The following is a 14,262-nucleotide window of genomic DNA, read 5'->3' on the forward strand; positions in this document are numbered from 1 at the left end:
TACCGTAGGCTTTCCGCTGTCCTTGGTGCTGAACCGCACGCCCAGCACTTCCTTCCTCTCCCTCTGCGCCCCCTCTGTCCTTGGAGCTGAACCCCATGCACAGGACTTGCCTTTGCTCCAGCAGGGCCCCCCCGCCCCGTCCTTGGTGCTGAATGTCTAAAACTGAACCAGCAGCATCTGGTGGTTATATGCAGAGACGAGAGAGGGGAAGTGTGGACACTGATGACCAGTGTTGCCAGATGCTGGGGCAGACCCCAGGTCTAACTGCTCAGATGGCTGGAGTCTGACCCCAGGTAGCAGGGCTCCAGAGCCCATGCTCTTGTCTGCTGGAATGGACAACAGAGCAGATGCCCAAGAACTGCAGAGGCCTTTGCTCTGCTGCATGCTGCTTCCCCCTCCTTCCTGTTCCCTGTTGGGTTCTGAGCTTCTGCCCCGCCTGCAGGGGTGCTGGGCTGGTGCTGGGCTCTGCCGACCCCCAGACTCACTTCTGTTTTAGCTTCATGATATCCTCAGCGTTGGGAAGGCAATTTGTCCAGGGCAGGTTCCCATAGAGCCACTTCAGCAAACAGTAGCCCAGGGTCTGCAGGTCGCTGCGGCGGGAGGGCCCTGGGAAAGGAGGGGAAGAGGTGGCGGCTCAGTCTGGAGGTTCCACTCACTGACACGTCCATCCCCTTCCTTTCCCTCTCTCACTGACTCAGCCATCCAAACATATGGGCTCTCATCTGTTTACTCACTTTTCAATCGCCTACTCACTCTCTCATGAGTCTCTCAGTTACTCTCATTTACACTCTGTCAGCCATTCCTTCATCCCTGCTTTCACTAGCTCGCTCCTCGTAGAGAAAGCCTGTCTCCATGGTCCTGAACCCCTTCTCGAGCCTCTTACCGCATCCCTTGTGCAGGTCCATGCTAATGAACTCGAGGTCCCCCTCGTGTGGGCTCCTGCTGCCTTCGACGTAGGCCACGTGTTTGCCGCCTGGGGAATAGCGGAAGGCGAAGCCGTAGCCTGCGAGGGTCACCTGTGTGGACACGGGGAGAAGCTGTACAGTTTGGAGGTCAGGAGCTCGGACTCTGGGGTCAGAGATTTCAATCGTTGGTGCAACTTGAAACAACCAAACGCCGAACAGTACAGAAGGGTGAGAACTGAAAAGAACTCAAACCGCCATCGCTGTCACTCCCCAGCCCTCTGAGCCCACAGGCCAGAAGTAACCAATAATACTAGTTTCCTATGTGTTGTTTCAAATAGTTTTAAGTAACTGGTAAACACATGTGAACGAGGATGTGGCTCTAGTCTTCCAGAGACGGAGGACACTATACCTCCTGTCGGACACCCAGCTTTTTGCACTTTAACAGTGGTTCAGGATATTCACTCTGGATCCTGAATCTGAACTTCCAGACCTGCAGCCTTCTTGTGGCCATTTGCCCGCTGTCCTTGGTCTGAACACTGCCCCACAACTCCCTAACTCACGGGGACACTACCCATGGTGCTGAATTCCTACCGTGGCTCCCTTAGCGTGACTCTTGTGTCTGGCCACCTGCTGTCTGTGCCTATAAAAACCGAGAGCTGCACTTGTGTGAGAAAGCCTGTCTCCACGGTCCTCAACCCCTTCTTTGGCCTCTTACTGAATCCCTTGTGCAGGTCCCGTAGCTCTCTGGACCAGGTTCAGATGCCAGCTTGGCCGTTTAGTGATCACACAACCTTGGGCAAGTTATGAAACTTCTCCGTGCTTTAATTTCTCCATTTGTGAAATGAAGACAATAGTCCCCATCTTGCAGGGCTGCTATGAGGCTAAACTGAGTTTAAAACAAAAAGTAAAGTGTGCATCCACCAGACACACACAGCTAGCCATATCTGCTTTTTAATGGCTGCATATAGTGGACAACTGTTGGTTTTGTCCATGTGAGACCTATATCCTTTCCTTCTGGTCAATGTGATAGATAATCTTACGTGTCAACTTGAGTGAGCTACGAGGTGCCCAGACATTTGGCTAAACGTTATTCTAGGTGTGTCTGTGACGGTGTTTCCGGATGAGGTTCACATTTAAATTGGTAGACTAAGTAAAGGAGACTGCCCTCCCTAACGGGGATGGCCCTCACCCAGCCAGCTGAAGACCTGAACAGAACAAAAAGGCTGAGGGAGGGGAAGGTCTCCCGCCCGACCACTTCAGCTGAACATCGGTCTTTTCCTGCCTTTGGACTTGAACCGGAACACTGGCTCTTCTTGGCTCCCGAGCTGCCAGCTTTCATACTGGAATTTACACAGCAAACTCTCCTGGTTTTCAGGCCTTTGGACTCTGACTAGAATTATACTATCAGCTCTCCTGGGTCCCCGGCTTGCCAACTGCAGATCTTGGGCCACTCAGCGTCCATCATCATGTGAGCCAATTCCTTATAGTAAATCTCTTTACACACACACACACATTCTGTCGGTCCTGTTTCTCTGGAGAGCTCTGACTAACACAGGTCTAGGATTTTTCTCTGGGGTCACCCCTCTCCAGCTCTCAGTTCCTATGACTGAGGTGGGGCTCACCCATTCTATTTCCACCAGGGTTGCTAAGCTGAGGGGATTTAAGCCTGATTTGCCAGCAGTGACGGTGTCACCATGAGGGAAGAGAGTCTGCCTGACAATGAGCAATGCAAAAACAAGACCTACCCCAGGGATGGAAGAGCCAGTTTCCCAATGACATGGTTTGAGTTCCTAGATTCAGCCATGCCTGAAGCCAGTGAAGTCCTGGATTTTTCTACTCCATGGACCAATAAATTGCACTCCCCACTTCTTAAGCTTTTTTTTTTGTTTTTTGTTTTTTTTTTGCTTAAGCCATGTTAAATTAGGTTTCTGTCATTTGCAACTGAAAGGGTAATTAGAATTTACCTTAAGATACTATTTAATTAGTACCCTACTGGGAGTATTTATTTAAGGTTTTCCCAATCAGTGTTGTCAGGAACATTTTGTACATATCTTTGAACAGTCTTATGAATATATGGATAGAATACATACCTAAAAGAGGAACTGGTGGATCAAAACATACGCATTTAAAATTTTGACTGCTATATCCAAATTACCTTCCAAAGAGGGTGCCCAATTCACACTTCCAACAGTATGTAAAGAACTCCTATTTCCTTACATCCTTATGAGCAATAGACATTATCATTCTTTTTAATCCTGTCCACCCAAAGGGTGAAAAATAGTATGTTTCAATTTTCATTTCTATGATTATTGGGGAGGCTGAGCAGCTTTTCACATATTTAACTAACCTGTGGATTTCTTTTTCTATGAACTGCTTTTCCTATCCTTTGTCTATTGTGCTACTAAGTTGCTTATCTCTTATTTATTCAAAGGAGCTCTTTATATATGATGGATAGCAATGCTTTGTCTGCAATAAGCATTGTGAAATACATGGAGGTTTTGAGAGAGATGAGATCCTGAGCCCAGAGAGTCCCCAGGGTAGGGGGGACTGGCTATTACCTGGCTCCGGTCCTCTGGATTTACAAAGATATTCTCAGCTGTCACATTTCCATGAACGTACTCATTCTCATGGAGGAACTCCAGGGCATCCAGCTGGGGGAAGAAAGCAAGCGTTGCAAGGAGTAGCATGACTGACACTGACACAAAGAGGTCCGGTGAAAGGACCCCCACTGTTAGGGCAGCGTTTGTTGCTCGTGACTGGGGGTGGGGTTAAGACTGACTAATTTGGAGTGAAGCATTAGGAAGCCCACCTGACAGCCCACCTGAGCTTGTCTTCTAATTAGGCTCTTAAAAAATTCAGCATTGAAGCTAATATTTGGTTTTCCAACTATCTCTTGTATCTATTTCTTAGCTGATTCCAAACTCAGGAGGGGAAGAAGTTGGCGAGTGAGTGTCCTGCCGCAAAAATAAAAACCAACAGCCATGTAGATCAAGGAGTTGTTCTCATTTCTCCTAGAGAGCAGAACTAAATTTAGCGAAGCAATTTTAATTTTTCTCTCTAGCTCTGACTTTTCCACTGAGCTCCAGACTCATCTATTGAACTGCCTAGGTGTTAGTTACATCCTCGTTACATCCCCAAGCCTCCTGCCACCCCAAGGCTTAACGGTTCACCAAATTCTGCTTGTTCTACAAACACCCCCATCCCCACAGTCTGGCCTCTCCTCTGGCTTCGTCCTCTCTCATGTTGACCTCACCCGGCCTCCATCTCAACCCCTAAAGTCTGTCCCCACCTGTCCCACAGGGTCTTTCTGCACCCAGAGCTGACCCTGCCCCTCCGCAGCTCCCAATCCTCCCATGGCTCCCCAGTGCCCTCAGGACAGAGTCCCAGCTCCTCAGCTTGGTGTTCAAGGCCTTGCATGATCTGGTCACTGCTGACCTCTCCACACCAACCTCATCTCTTCCCCTTTACACTTCCACATGTCACACTGCAGACACTCTGAGCATAAAGACTTTCGGGACTCACCTAATACGTCACCCCCATCGCTCCAGCAATTTAAACTGGGTCCCCTTATTCTCCATCACAGCGGGGGGACGTTTCTACTTAGAGCACTTTCAAATTTGTGCAATTGTTTAATTTAACATCATCCTCTCCCAACAGACATAAAAACCACGTCTGGGCTGCTCCCCACTGTCCTCCCGGCCCCTGGGATAGCGTCTGACACCCAGCAGGGACCTGATCGGTATTTAAGGAGAGGATGCGTGAAGGAGTGAATGACTGAGCAAATGCCTTATGCTCTCCCTCCCACATGAGCCTTTGCCCAAGCTGCATCCTTGGCCTGGAACATTCTCCCCACCTGTCCCCACTCCCACTCCACCCAGCACCTTTCTATTTCCAATTCTCGGCTTTGAAACAACCTCCACCAGGAAGCCTGATTGAACCCCTCGATTTGAGGCTGGGGCCCCAACCCTCGTGGCCTCCTGAACGCCCCTACTGGTACGCTTGTCGCTCGGGTTCTAATGGCTGGTGCTCCCCTGTGTCAGACGGCGTGGCAGCCCCCAGTGCCCAGAGGGAGGCGTGGGCTAAATCAATCAATGAACAGACAGACTAACAAGCGAGGACCCGGGGTGCTACCCCCTGGACTGGAGCCAGCGACTCTCAGGAACATACCAGCCGGCAGGCCATCTGGAACACAGACCTCACCGACATCACGTGCTTTGGGTTGTCATCCAGGGCCGACTGAAGGCTCCTCCCCAGGCTGGGGAGCACCAGGAACCTGGAAGACAGGAGTATCCCAGGAGGCGGGAGAGATGAGCAGAGGACGCGGAACACAGGCCACCAAGGATGGCCGGTGGCTGGGCGGCTACAAGGTCCTGGTCCCGGGTGAGATTAAGGGTTCTGACTGGCAGGGGGTCAGCCTGGCTCAAAGCTGGGAAAAAGAAGGAGGCAACTCACTGGCCAGTGGCTCCAGGGTCCCGACCATGCCCAGGCACACGACAAGGAGAGAAAGAAAGGGGCCGGCGGTGGGGGGGAGGCCGCAAGGGAGGGGACTCACCTGTATTTGTCCTGGTGCACGCCAAACCCGACACAGGTGGGGACGGCCAGCAGGGGCGCCGAGTACAGCTTCTTCCACTTGTTCACTGCAGAGGCAGGGGCCTGAGGCGTTAGAGCCCACCCGGTCCCAGCCCGCAGGGGACAGCACCCCGTGCCCAGACCAGAAGCAGGGCGCGCCCCAGCCCAGGCCAGACCGAGTCTCTGGCCGGAGACGCCATCTCTGTGGGTGGGTGACAGTGAGGGGGGTGGTGATGGCGTGGGCGTGGCTGACCCCTGAATGTGTGCACTTTACGTCTGCAGGTGACGGGGGGGTGGGGGGGTGGGGTGGGGAACGTGGGAGAAAGCACAGACAAATCCAGAGTGAGTGGAAGAGAGAACAACACAATGGCTTCTGAATTCACGCGTATAGCTAATAAGATCAGCAAATGTCTGAGGTGGTGTCGCTAGATGTCTGTCCATCTCCCAGGGTCTCAGCCGGGCGGCACAGACCCAGCGGTGTGCTGATAAAGTTTAATGACTTGCTGCCCAGGGGAAAACGGCCCTGATTTGTAGTATTTTCTGATTTCTGTGGTGTGAGTACCTCCCACGATGGCAATTTCAAGCTACCAGTGTGAGATGAGGGAATGCGGAGTTGGGAAGAGATGTGGCACCATGCCAGTATACAGTATTTTCACCAAACAGACACAATGAGCGTAAACCACCTCGAGTGCAGATAACAGAAAATGCGGACAAAAAATTAAGAAGCGATGGTTTTGAGTATCTATTATCCTTGTTCTTAATATAATTTGTTTGGTTATAAGTTGAAATAATTCATTTTTTATAATGGCTATGTTTGACAACTGCCTCGTGGTATTTCTGAATATTTACTACTCGGCTCTCAAGAGCAGGTATGAGCTGGCTTCAACCCATGCTGTCCGTCCCCTGAGGCCTGAGGCCCGAGAGGTGATGGGAGCAAATCTGGGCCTTTAATTTAATCCCTTCCCACGCCTTCAGGGAGAAGCGAGTTCTCTGGACCAGGCTGGTACCCCCGGCTCTCTCCCCCTTCCCGCTTGCCAGTGGAATACCTTGCAAAGGCTTGGCGGCCCGCTGGAAGAAGTTCTGCTCATTGAACAAGCGCCCGTCCTTGGCATCCTAGTGGAGGACAGGAGGGGGAGGAGGTTGTCACACTGGGACCTCGTAGACAAGGGCTCCCAGGTCATTACTGGCCACGTATCACCCCAGGGTAACGCCAGCAACAACCCAGGTTCCCCGTCAAGTCCCGCACATCAGAACCAAATTCCCCAGGGGGCGGCCCACAAACACGCGTCAGAGACTTCGAGTTATCTCCCATTGCCCAGGTTCCTTTTCTTTCTTTTATGATAGGACCCACAAGTTCTCCCTAGACACATGGCCTTCAGCTAAAAACTACATTTCCCAGCTTCCCCTGCAGTGAGGAAGGACCACATGACCAAGTTCTAGCCAATGAGGACATGAATAGAAGAGATATGGGCAACTTTCAAGTTACAAGTTACACTCCTGAAGGGCTGGGGCAGGCTATCCTCTTCCTCTCCTCACATTCCAGTTGGCTAGAATGCAGATGAGATGGTGGGAGCTGGAGCAGCCATCTCAGCCCAAGAGATGGAGGTTATGGGTTGAGGATGCTGGAGCAACAAGGGAGAAGGAAAGTGGGCCCCTTGTTTTTGGAACCATCGTATCAGTCCTGGACCAGTGCCCCAGACTTTTAAGTGAAAGAGCAATAAGATAGTATTTTTGCTTAAAGTATTATTAATATTGGGTGTTTTTTTCTGGCAGTCAAACCAAATATTTTAATTAAATAAAACTAGTACAGCTGGGTTTTTTGTTTGTTTGTTAGAAAGACTGGCCCTGAGCTAAGACCTGTTGCCAATCTTCCCCTTTTTCGCTTGGGGAAGAGTGGCCCTGAGCTAACTGTGCCAGTCCTCCTCTACTTTATATGTGGGACACCGCCACAGCACGGCCTGATGAATGGTGTGTAGGTTCGCACCCAGGATCTGAACCTGTAAACCCCAGGCTGCTGAAGCAGAGTGCACACACTTAACCACTACACCACCAGGCCGGCCCCTACAGCTGGGTTCTTAAAAACAGGGTCAAAGAGAGCTAGTCTCAACTCCCAGCTCTGCCATTCATTCATTCTTTCTACAAAGCAACTTGCACGCTGGGTGCCGCTGGGCAAGTGACCGAGTCCCTGTTTCCTCATCTGTTAAACGGGGAACACAGTAACCACCCCACAGGCCTGCCTGTGAAACTCTTAGCCCAGGAGCGGGCAGAGAACAGGCTCCCAAAAGCAGGTGCTGTCACTCATTGGTGAGCCTGGCTCCGGAGCCCTCTCTCGGAACCACTCACACAGCCTCCATGCGGGGCCGAGGGAGGGCACCAGCCCAGCTGTCCCCCTTTCCCAGGGCCTGAGAAAATCTGAGTAAATGAAAGGAAGAAAACAAAAGTCACCCCTAATCCCAGCACTCAGGGCTGGCGAGGAGGCTCCTGAACAGGACGATGCTCTGGACGATGCACGTCCTCTGTGCTGGAGGATGCGACTCGCCCGCCTGGTTGCTCTCCCTTTCCCGGTTTATTTGTGCCTTTTGGCCCCCTCGAGTGCGTGTTTCCTGTATGTGAAGGTCATGCGTGATTTCACTGACTCCTCCCGTCTGACTGGCTCTCTGCTGGATCCCGACAGCAGCACGGTAATACACAGTAGGCGCTCCATAAAGACAGACTGTGAGGCTGGAGGCAGCGGGCAAGTATTGCTGGCTCCACCTCATGGATGAGGGAACAGCCCTGAGAGAGGCGCGTGCCCAGATGGCACAGCCAGAGAGCACCCGAGCCGGGGCCTGGGGGTGGGTCGACTGTAGCTTCTGAGGGACCCCCACGTGACAAAGAACCTGAGGCCAAAGGGACACCTGCCCCGCCCAAGGTCCCCCTGCTCCTTGCAGGCCAAGGCCATGCTCCCCCACCCATCCCAGCCATGGAGGAGCTTGGAGGTTGAGGACGCATATGCCAAAGCCCCAGCCCCCGCTGCACCCCCAGCCACTCACCAGTTTAAGGGAGAACCTTTGCTTCTGGGAACTTGACTCGCGGGCGAAGGTGGAGACGGGCTCCGCTGTGGACGGACAAAACGAGCGAGGTGACCATCTGGGAAGCTGAGTCTCTGTCCCCAGACCGCCCAGGAACGAGCTCAGTTCCGGTTCCCTGGTTCCCACATGGCCGAGTGCATTCTGGCTGAAAAGACCTGCTCCTTCCTTTTTCCAACAGGTTTTTTCTCTCGCTGTTTACATGCAGCTGTGCAAGAAGGGTCATTAACACGGCAGGCCCGAGCCTGCTGTCCTTCGAGGGGCCTGCTTGCAGGGCTGGCCCTCGGCTGACGTCTGCGGATCTGGATTTCTGGAGGGTTCCAGCATTCCCTGACCAGTAAGAGGGCACCCCTGTGCCCAACCTGTTATGCTGAGCACCCGCTTTCTTTGGGACTCTGGAATTTGGGTACGTGCCAGCGTTTATTTACAGACATGCGTTAAGTGGTGGATGCAGATCCCCTTTGAGGAAGGACTCGCTGCCCTGGCCCCGCCCTGCCCCGCTGGGCGAGTGGCTCACAGGCAGCCTTCGGCCGGCCAGGGAGCCCCTCCGCTGCACATCTGGGGGCAGCCCATGTCCAACGGCTGATGGAGGGGGATATAAAGGCCCGGCCGTGCTGGCCCAACATGGAAGGATGCTGCAGGACCGCTCCTGCTTCGAGCCCCATGCGGCCAGCTGAGGTGTCCCAGGGCAGCACCGAGGCTCTATTTCTCCCTGTGCCCCGCCGCTTCCTTTATTTTTTTTGAGGAAGATCAGCCCTGAGCTAACATCTGCTGCCAATCCTCCTCTTTTTGCTGAGGAAGACTGGCCCTGAGCTAACATCCGTGCCCATCTTCCTCTACTTTATACATGGGACGCCTGGCACAGCATGGCGGGCCGAGCGGTGCCATGTCCGCACTCGGGATCCGAACTGGGGAACCCCAGGCCACTGAAGCGGAACATGTGAACTTAACCGCTGTGCCACTGGGCCAGCCTCTAAATTAAACTTTATTGTAGCTATGTACGTACCTATGGGAAAAACCAGTATGTATAGAATTCCGTACTACCCGTGGGTTCAGGCACCCACTGGGAGTCTTGGAACGTATCCCCCATAGATGAGGGTGGGAGTCCCGTACATAAAACGAGCTCCAGGGGATCCGTGGGGGACCCCTCAAAAGGGGAGGCGACCATCCTCCCAGAGCAGTGGAAACTGAGGAAAGAGGAGAGGCTTGGGGGCTGCTGTGGGGAGATGGGCCGGGGGCGTTAAGGGCCCGCAGGTGGAGAGAACCAACGGGGGGAGTCTTTGTGGATGGGATTAAATTAAGGATCCTGAGATGCGGGGATTGTCCTGGGTCACCCAGGGGGCCCTAGGGTCACTGAAACTGAGGATGAAGGAGTTAAAATTTCCCCGCATTGGGGTGAGACTGTGTTTGGTACCCACAAGGCTCACGTGGGAAAGAAAGTAAATAAAGTTTCTGAACTTGCTTTGCAGACCAGCAGGGGGACCGCTGATGAGAGGGGAGCTCACTGACAGTCCTCTGCCTGACGAAGCTTCACGCAGGAGCCCCTAGAAGCTGTAAAGTTCAGACGTCACAGACTCAAGACCTGCCACGTGCAACAGACAGAAGCCCCGCCCCCCGAATTTGCACGTGCTCCCCCTCCCCGTCTTATTTTCACAACGCGCTTTGGAAAAACACTCAGAACTGCATGTAGGCACGCCAATCAATAACCAGCAGGAAGGACAACTTGTTAGTAGAAAATTTATACCCTCTGAACATAATCCTCTGAAACAGCTCTTTCTGTCTCAGACAAAGAAGTAACTGGTGTTTTCTTAGATTCCTCAGGAATGTCACATCCAGCACATCCAAACTTTTTTGTCTATAGGAAGGCACCCAGTGTTCTGCAGTCACCCACCACCTGACACTCCTGAGCCCTCCCCAACCCGTCTGCCTTATATAAGTCGTTTCCAATCCGTTCCCCTTTAAGATGGGTTTTTCCCAGACGACAATCCGCCATCTCCCGATCAGCTAGCTCATCGCTTAACAAAGTTCCTTATCACCGCCTGCTCGGTCTTTCACCTTGTGGCGAGCAGATCGAGCCCTTGCTCAGTAAGGTAATCACAAGAGTCCTTACGAAGGGAGACGCAGAGGGAGGGTGGGCTACAGAGGAGGAGCCGATGCGATGATGGAAGCAGAGACCGGGGTGACGAGCTCTGAAGCTCTGAAGCGGGAGGACCCGGGGGGGCGAGGACCACGAGCCAAGCGATGTGGGCGGCTCTAGAAGCTGGAGAAGGTGAGGAAACAGATTCTGCGCTGGAGCCTCGAGAAGGAACCAGCCCCGCTGATGCCTTAACTTTAGCCCCGAGAGACTGATTTTGGATTTCTGACCTTCACAACTGGGAGCGAATATATGTGTGCTGCCTTAAGCCACTAAGTTTGTGGTCAATTGTTACAGCAGCCGCAGGAAACTAATACAAGCCCCAAACCTCAACCCCCAAGGGCACAGACCCGGAGGGCGGGCCTGGACTTGAACCTGAGCTGCTGCTCACATGCGACTCTCCAAGCACAGCAGGGCGAGCAGCTGCCTGGACCCGTGTGGCTCTCCCAGACTGCTCCAGGGAGACCAGGACGGCACCGTAATTCAGTATTTGCCAAAGGAAAAGAGAGTGCCAACTCTGAGGGCTGTTACGGGAGTAACATGAGCTAACAGACGGCGAGACCTTAGGGCGGGCACAGAGCGGGCCAAAACTGTCAGCCGCTGTCATCAAAACCACAGTTTTGGTCGCTGCTGTTGTCTTACTGTTACCGTTTTAAATGACAAGACAAACTCCACCACGTCTTGACTGGGGCAAGCTGGCGGGAGGGAAGGGTGCTGTGCCCTGGGCGATGGCGCCCTGAGGGGCACCCAGATGCAGCTCCCCTCCCCCACGGTGTCCCGCGCCAAGCACTGGCAGGTGTCTGCTGAGGAATGAATGGTGCTGGCAGCCGGCACTGGGAGGGGTTTGTCGTTTTTCCTGAGACACCAAAAGTACAGCCATTCCACCCAGAGTGTGTCCTTCCTGCGCTCCCATTGTCACTTTCTGGTGTGAGGCCCTGTGTGGTTTCTTTTTCCAGATGGTTCCTGCTCTGTCTGTCTCCTTTCTCCCCTTCCTTCCCTGCCTTCTTGGTCTCTCCCCACCCTTCTCTCCCCCCAACCTCTTTCTGGCTGTTGGTTTTGCCCCTTTCCCTTTCTCCTCCTTCATCTCATTCCTTCTCACCCTGATTCCTTCCTTTTCTCTCCCCCTCCCTCTCTCTCGTTTTCTCTCTCTCTCGTGGTGTAATGATTGAGAAACCAGACCACCCGGGTTCAAATCCCAGCTCTGCCACTTCCAGGCTGTGTGACCTTGGGCAAGTGGCTTCCCCTCTCTGTGCCCCAGTTGTGCGATGGGGTAACATGAGCGCCTCCCTCAAAACGTGGCTGGGAACAGTAGGTGGGTTAATACATAGTGAGCCTGGAACAGCGCCTGGCACAGAGTGGGCGCTCCCTAGTGTTCCTTCACGCTCTCCTCTCTCCCCCACCTCTCCCTCTCTCCTTCCTCCCTGCCCTCTGTCCCGCCATTATTCACGCTACCCACCCCTGCCTCAGAAGAACCCTTTAGATCTTCTTCTTTCCAAGCTCTTTGCCTCCCTCCCCTCATCATTTGGGACCGAGAGCCCCAGGAGGCAGGCGGGGCACAATCCCTCACTTCTCCAGCAGGGACACTGAGGCAGAACTGCTTGCCAGGCTCACTCAGGGCTGGAGCCAAGTCCCGACTCGGCCCTGGGTCTGTCTCCAAGGCAGGCTGCCCAGCTCTCCTCCTCAGGCTCTAAGGCAGAGATGGCCACCTGGGGGCCTGAGGCCCAACACTGGTCTCCTCTGCATCTGGCTGGCCAGCACTTCCAAATCCAAGATTTCCTACCAAAATCCAGATTTCTGGCTTTTTCTGAAAACTTGGAGGATCTCTGGAGCCAGACCTCTGGCTAGTTACTAACATCTCTGGGATTCACTTTCCTCATCTACAAAATGGGGATAATGACAGTGCTGCCGTCACAGGGCTGTCACGAGAACTATCTGAGTTAAGGACAAAGCAAACACACATCCAGGTAAAAACTCACACACGGGTGTTCACAGCAGCATTATTCACCACAGCCAGAAGTGGAAATGGCCCAAACGCCCACCAACTCATAAACGGATGAACCAGACGTGATACACACACACCCTGGAACACTATTCAGCCGTGAAAAGGAATGAAGTTCTGACATGCGGTATGATGGGGATGGACCTTGCAAACCTCATGCCAAGGAAAGAAGCCAGACGCAAAAGTCCACAGACTGTATCCCTCTGTTTATGTGAAATGTCCAGAACAGGCAAATCCACGGAGACAGAAAGTAATTAGTGGTTGCCTGGGGCGGACGAGGGGGGGCGGGGAGGTGGGGGGGGAGGGGGGCGGAATGAGAGTGACTGCTAATGGGTACAGGGTTTCCATCTGGGGGGATGGAAATGTTATGGAATTAGATAGCAGCGAGGGCTGCACAGCATTATCGTGAATAAGCTAAAACCCACTGAACTGTAGACTTTAAAACAGTGAATTTTGTGTTACATTAATTTTATCTCAATTTGCAATTAAAACATTGCAAAAATCCCTACAAATTTACACAGAGCACTTAGAACAGGGCCTGACCTTGAGGAAGCACTCAGGAAATTTGAAGCTGATTAACACACACACTTCCAGCACAGTTATTATCTTCTTCCTTGTAACAAGGTATCTGACTCCATTTCTCGAGGTGCAATATCATCCGTCTCAACATTCAAACCAAATGTTTTGGGGTGAGCATCCATCCTATCTCCGCAGGGCAGACAGAACGATCATCATGGTCCTTACCATTCGGCCACACTGGGCCTGCACTCCCACATGCCAACAGCAGGGGGAGCTGAACAAGAGCGCTCGCTTTACCCAGGGCACATGCTCTCCAGTTAGCCACAGTCCCCACCACTCTCAACTGCCTTACCCCCTCATTTACTCTACCTGCCCAGTCCCTGCAGGTGAGTAGGTTTGCAGTCCCAAGTCTACGAGTAAGATGCTGAGAGGCAGGTAGCAGCTGGGATATGACTGCCATTTCCATTCTCAGAAAGGGGGTCCCCGCCCCTTGCCCTGGCTCCAAGATGGCCTGGCTCGGCACAGCACCTGCCTGCCTGTGGACAGAGTGTACCTTCATAGAGGATGCCCTGGTCATTCCTGGTTTGCAGGGATCCCAGCTTCCAGTGCCGCCCATTCTTGTCCGTCAGCACCGTCCCCGTGGGCAGGGCCTCAAGCGAGATGGTCACTCGGCTCCGCTTCAGTGTCTGAGGGCTTCGCTTGGTTGTCTGCGGGCTGCTTTTGGGGGTTGGGGGTTTGCTCCGGGACCCTGGGGGATGGTCAGAATAAAGAAAAAGTGGCATCCGGGAGAGAAGAGTTGGATGGGTAATGAGATAACACTCATCACACTGTTTATTCATTAGTCATTCAACAAACACTTCTTGGGACCTTGAATGGGTCAGGTCCTTGTGTGACAAAGCTGGGGAATCACAGATGAGTCAGACTTGGGGCTTTCCCTCAAATTTGAGGAGCCCTAAATTTGGTGGGGAGTCTGACCTGGACACAGCCAGTCAGAACGCAGTACAGATAAGGCAGATAAGGCAGTACAGAGGTATAAGAGAAAGAGACTGACTGTGCCTAGAGAAATCA

At 53.0% G+C, this 14,262-nt stretch overlaps 1 protein-coding gene across 3 annotated transcripts in view; it reads right to left on the reverse strand.

Moving 5' to 3' along the window:
* VRK3 (VRK serine/threonine kinase 3) overlaps positions 1-14,262 on the reverse strand; it is a 32,060-nt gene that overhangs the window by 9,584 nt on the left and 8,214 nt on the right. For all 3 annotated transcript variants that reach the window (XM_008531197.2, XM_008531198.2, XM_008531199.2), the window contains exons 5-12: positions 13,748-13,942; positions 8,507-8,571; positions 6,521-6,587; positions 5,458-5,542; positions 5,073-5,178; positions 3,464-3,556; positions 884-1,016; positions 486-606 (exon numbers count right to left, since the gene is read on the reverse strand). In XM_008531197.2, the coding sequence (XP_008529419.1) occupies positions 486-606; positions 884-1,016; positions 3,464-3,556; positions 5,073-5,178; positions 5,458-5,542; positions 6,521-6,587; positions 8,507-8,571; positions 13,748-13,942 (865 nt within the window). The remainder of the gene's footprint in view (positions 1-485; positions 607-883; positions 1,017-3,463; positions 3,557-5,072; positions 5,179-5,457; positions 5,543-6,520; positions 6,588-8,506; positions 8,572-13,747; positions 13,943-14,262) is intronic.

This window comes from Equus przewalskii, chromosome 9, assembly GCF_037783145.1.
Source record: "Equus przewalskii isolate Varuska chromosome 9, EquPr2, whole genome shotgun sequence".
Classification (NCBI taxonomy): Eukaryota; Metazoa; Chordata; class Mammalia; order Perissodactyla; family Equidae; genus Equus; species Equus przewalskii.